Here is a 5,000-nt window from a genome sequence, read left to right as displayed (position 1 = left end):
TAGTTATTCTGGCACCACCTGGCCAGGTCTCTGACCTCCTCCCTATAGGCAGTCTTGTCGTTGTCGGTGATCAGGCCTACCACTGTTGTGTTGTCTGCAAACTTAATGATGGTGTTGGAGTCGTGCCTGACCATGCAGTCATGAGTGAACAGGAGTACAGGAGTGGACTGAACACGCACCCCTGGGGGGCTCCAGTGTTGAGGATCAGCGTGGCAGATGTGCTGCTACCTACCCTCAACACCTGGGTGGCACCATTTTTTTTGCTGGTTTCAATTTAGAAAGAGGAAATTGCATGTATAAAGTGATAGTTCACCGAAATGACAAAATAACATATTGGTTTCCTTACCCTGTAAGCAGTCTATTGCCAAAGTAAGAGAGCAGTCTATTGCCAAGATAAGACAGCAGTCTATTGCCAAGGTAAGACAGCAGTCTATTGTCAAGGTAAGACAGCAGTGTATTGCCAATGTAAGAGAGCAGTCTATTGTCAAGGTAAGACAGCAGTCTATTGCCAAGGTAAGACAGCAGTCTATTGCCAAGATAAGACAGCAGTCTATTGTCAAGGTAAGAGAGCAGTCTATTGCCAAGGTAAGAGAGCAGTCTATTGCCAAGATAAGTGTTATGCTGGTGAATGAGGACCCAAAAGCGACTTAACAGAAACAGAGTCTTTATTCCAGTCTTTAACAAAAACGATAATCCTGGATATAATCTCAGGTAAAGTCAAAACAGGAAAACTGAAATCCTCTAGGCAGTAGAGGGGAACAACTGGAGACGCGACCACAGACTGCAGGTCGCTTCGGGAAGGCGCTGGCCGTAGCTGATATAGATACCTGCTCACACGCAGCATCTGAAGAAAGCGAAAACACGACAGGGCGGAACAAGGACACAGAACAGCAAACATCAAACAAGGATCCGACAAGGACAGAAGCGGAAACAGAGGGAGAAATAGGGACTCTAATCAGAGGGCAAAATAGGGGACAGGTGTGAAAGAGTAAATTAGGTAGTTAGGAGAATGAGGAACAGCTGGGAGCAGGAACGGAACGATAGAGAGAGAGAGCGAGAGAGGGGAGAGAGGAGGGGAGAGAGAGGGATAGAAAGAGGAAAAGAACCTAATAAGACCAGCAGGGGAAACGAATAGAAGGGGAAGCACAGGGACAAGACATGACAATCAATGACAAAACATGACAATAAGACAGCAGTCTATTGCCAAGGTAAGACAGCAGCCTATTGCCAAGGTCAGACAGCAGTCTATTGTCAAAAGATAAGACAGCAGTCTATTGTCAAGGTTAGACAGCAGTCTATTGTCAAGGTAAGACAGCAGTCTATTGCCAAGGTACGACAGTAGTATATTGCCAAGATAAGAGAGCAGTCTATTGCCAAGATAGGACAGCAGTCTATTGTCAAGGTAAGACAGCAGTCTATTGTCAAGGTAAGACAGCAGTCTATTGCCAAGGTCAGACAGCAGTCTATTGTCAAGATAAGACAGCAGTCTATTGTCAAGGTTAGACAGCAGTCTATTGTCAAGGTAAGACAGCAGTCTATTGCCAAGGTAGGACAGTAGTATATTGCCAAGATAAGAGAGCAGTCTATTGCCAAGATAAGACATTAGTCTATTGTCAAGGTAAGATAGCAGTCTATTATAATTTTGTTATTTGGGTGAACTATCCCTTTAAAGGTTCTACAAGCTTTTTGTTTCTTTGCTTTGAAGGCTTTGCTCTTCAGAGATGCAGCTCCTTTGACTCTCTGACCTTTTGCTTTCTACCTACGTCTTCCTGTCAACTCAATTCCTCTTTCTCTCCTTTCTTCTTCCCTCCTTCAGGAGCAATATGTTCTGCCAAGCAGAAATCATATTGGCAGGATAAACCGCCACTGCCATACAGCCACCATACTAACCCCTAATGGCAAAGAGAATGCGCAGAGACTGGCTGTGAGTCTTACAACTCTGTTTAATGAACTATTGTTTACCATAGTACTACCCCTCTCTACTTCCTGTAGTAACCTTGTCTGTTCCCTGATGGTACTATCCCTCTCTGCTTCCTGTAGTAACCTTATCTGTTCCCTGATGGTACTACCCCTCTCTGTTTCCTGTAGTAACCTTGTCTGTTCCCTGATGGTACTACCCCTCTCTGCTTCCTGTAGTAACCTTGTCTGTTCCCTGATGGTACTACCCCTCTCTGTTTCCTGTAGTAACCTTGTCGGTTCCCTGATGGTACTACCCCTCTCTGCTTCCTGTAGTAACCTTGTATGTTCCCTGATGGTACTACCCCTCTCTACTTCCTGTAGTAACCTTGTCTGTTCCCTGATGGTACTACCCCTCTCTACTTCCTGTAGTAACCTTGTCTGTTCCCTGATGGTACTACCCCTCTCTACTTCCTGTAGTAACCTTGTCTGTTCCCTGATGGTACTACCCCTCTCTGCTTCCTGTAGTAACATTGTCTGTTCCCTGATGGTACTATCCCTCTCTGCTTCCTGTAGTACCCATGTCTGTCTCCAGATGTAGACTACTTCTATGTCTTTGCTTGTGTCTGTCTTCTCTCTTTCAACACTCAATAACCAACTCTACAAGAACATAGAATGATACTCTCTCTCTCTCTCCTCAGAGAGAGGAGTTAACAGAGGTGATTCTGAAGCTGCTGGTAGCATGGAAGGATCCTCTGTGGCAGTTCCACCAGAACATGGTTCACCAGGATGACTTCAACAACTTCAGCTCCAACAAAGCACTGGAGATGAGCTACATGGTACACGAGCTCCGCAAGGGAGTCCAGAAGGTGGCTGATAAGGTAAGAGGAAGACGGGGGAGATAGTGGCTGATAGGGTAAGAGGAAGATGGGGGAGAAGGTGGCTGATAGGGTAAGTGGAAGACGGGGGAGATAGTGGCTGATAGGGTAAGATGAAGACGGGGGGAGAAGGTGGCTGATAGGGTAAGAGGAAGACGGGGGGAGAAGGTGGCTGATAGGGTAAGAGGAAGATGGGGAGGTGGCTGATAGGGTAAGAGGAAGATGGGGGAGAAGGTGGCTGATAGGGTAAGAGGAAGACGGGGAGAAGGTGGCTGATAGGGTAAGAGGAAGATGGGGGGAGAAGGTGGCTGATAGGGTAAGAGGAAGACGGGGGAGAAGGTGGCTGATAGGGTAAGAGGAAGACGGGGGGAGAAGGTGGCTGATAGGGTAAGAGGAAGACGGGGGAGAAGGTGGCTGATAGGGTAAGAGGAAGACGGGGGGAGAAGGTGGCTGATAGGGTAAGAGGAAGACGGGGGAGAAGGTGGCTGATAGGGTAAGAGGAAAATGGGGGAGAAGGTGGCTGATAGGGTAAGAGGAAGATGGGGGGGAGAAGATGGCTGATAGGTAAGAGGAAGACGGGGTAGAAGGTGGCTGATAGGGTAAGAGGAAGACGGGGGAGAAGGTGGCTGATAAGGTAAGAGGAAGATGGGGGAGATAGTGGCTGATAGGGTAAGAGGAAGATGGGGGAGAAGGTGGCTGATAGGGTAAGAGGAAGGGGGGAGAAGGTGGCTGATAGGGTAAGAGGAAGACGGGGTAGAAGGTGGCTGATAGGGTAAGAGGAAGACGGGGAGAAGGTGGCTGATAGGGTAAGAGGAAGACGGGGGGAGATAGTGGCTGATAGGGTAAGAGGAAGACGGGGGAGAAGGTGGCTGATAGGGTAAGAGGAAGACTGGGGAGAAGGTGGCTGATAGGGTAAGAGGAAGACGGGGGAGATAGTGGCTGATAGGGTAAGAGGAAGACTGGGGAGAAGGTGGCTGATAGGGTAAGAGGAAGACGGGGGAGAAGGTGGCTGATAGGGTAAGAGGAAGACGGGGAAAAGGTGGCTGATAGGGTAAGAGGAAGACGGGGGGAGAAGGTGGCTGATAGGGTAAGAGGAAGACGGGGGGAGATAGTGGCTGATAGGGTAAGAGGAAGATGGGGGGAGAAGGTGGCTGATAGGGTAAGTGGAAGACGGGGGGGGAGATAGTGGCTGATAGGGTAAGATGAAGACGGGGGGAGAAGGTGGCTGATAGGGTAAGAGGAAGACGGGGGAGAAGGTGGCTGATAGGGTAAGAGGAAGATGGGGGAGAAGGTGGCTGATAGGGTAAGAGGAAGATGGGGGGAGAAGGTGGCTGATAGGGTAAGAGGAAGACAGGGGGAGAAGGTGGCTGATAGGGTAAGAGGAAGACGGGGGAGAAGGTGGCTGATAGGGTAAGAGGAAGACGGGGGGAGAAGGTGGCTGATAGGGTAAGAGGAAGACGGGGGAGAAGGTGGCTGATAGGGTAAGAGGAAGATGGGGGAGAAGGTGGCTGATAGGGTAAGAGGAAGATGGGGGAGAAGATGGCTGATAGGGTAAGAGGAAGACGGGGTAGAAGGTGGCTGATAGGGTAAGAGGAAGACGGGGGGAGAAGGTGGCTGATAGGGTAAGAGGAAGACGGGGGAGATAGTGGCTGATAGGGTAAGAGGAAGACGGGGAGAAGGTGGCTGATAGGGTAAGAGGAAGACTGGGGAGAAGGTGGCTGATAAGGTAAGAGGAAGACGGGGAGATAGTGGCTGATAGGGTAAGAGGAAGATGGGGGAGAAGGTGGCTGATAGGGTAAGAGGAAGACGGGGGAGAAGGTGGCTGATAGGGTAAGAGGAAGACGGGGGGAGAAGGTGGCTGATAGGGTAAGAGGAAGACGGGGGAGAAGGTGGCTGATAGGGTAAGAGGAAGACGGGGGAGATAGTGGCTGATAGGGTAAGAGGAAGACGGGGGAGAAGGTGGCTGATAGGGTAAGAGGAAGACGGGGAGAAGGTGGCTGATAGGGTAAGAGGAAGACGGGGGGGAGAAGGTGGCTGATAGGGTAAGAGGAAGATAAGTGAAAGTGGCTGATAGGTTAAGAGGAAGATGGGGGAGAAGGTGGCTGATAGGGTATGGGACGGTTGAGCTAGCATAGGCTAATGCGATTAGCATGAAAATTTCACAGGACATAGACATTTCACAGGACATAGACATATCTGATATTGGCAGAAAGCTTAAATTCTTGT

General features: G+C 49.4%; 1 protein-coding gene across 1 annotated transcript in view; it reads left to right on the top strand.

Moving 5' to 3' along the window:
- The first annotated feature begins 1,822 nt into the window (after positions 1–1,822).
- The window catches only part of LOC124022099 (prolactin-like), a 5,447-nt gene continuing 2,269 nt past the window's right edge, over positions 1,823–5,000 (top strand). Inside the window, exons 1-2 of the mRNA XM_046337142.1 lie at positions 1,823–1,924; positions 2,598–2,777. Of these exons, the coding sequence (XP_046193098.1) occupies positions 2,673–2,777 (105 nt within the window). The 5' untranslated portion in view covers positions 1,823–1,924; positions 2,598–2,672. The remainder of the gene's footprint in view (positions 1,925–2,597; positions 2,778–5,000) is intronic.

Source organism: Oncorhynchus gorbuscha, unplaced genomic scaffold (assembly GCF_021184085.1).
Source record: "Oncorhynchus gorbuscha isolate QuinsamMale2020 ecotype Even-year unplaced genomic scaffold, OgorEven_v1.0 Un_scaffold_1292, whole genome shotgun sequence".
NCBI lineage: Eukaryota > Metazoa > Chordata > Actinopteri > Salmoniformes > Salmonidae > Oncorhynchus > Oncorhynchus gorbuscha.
Note: the sequence above shows the minus strand (reverse complement) of the source record. Positions and strands in the feature narration are given on the sequence as shown.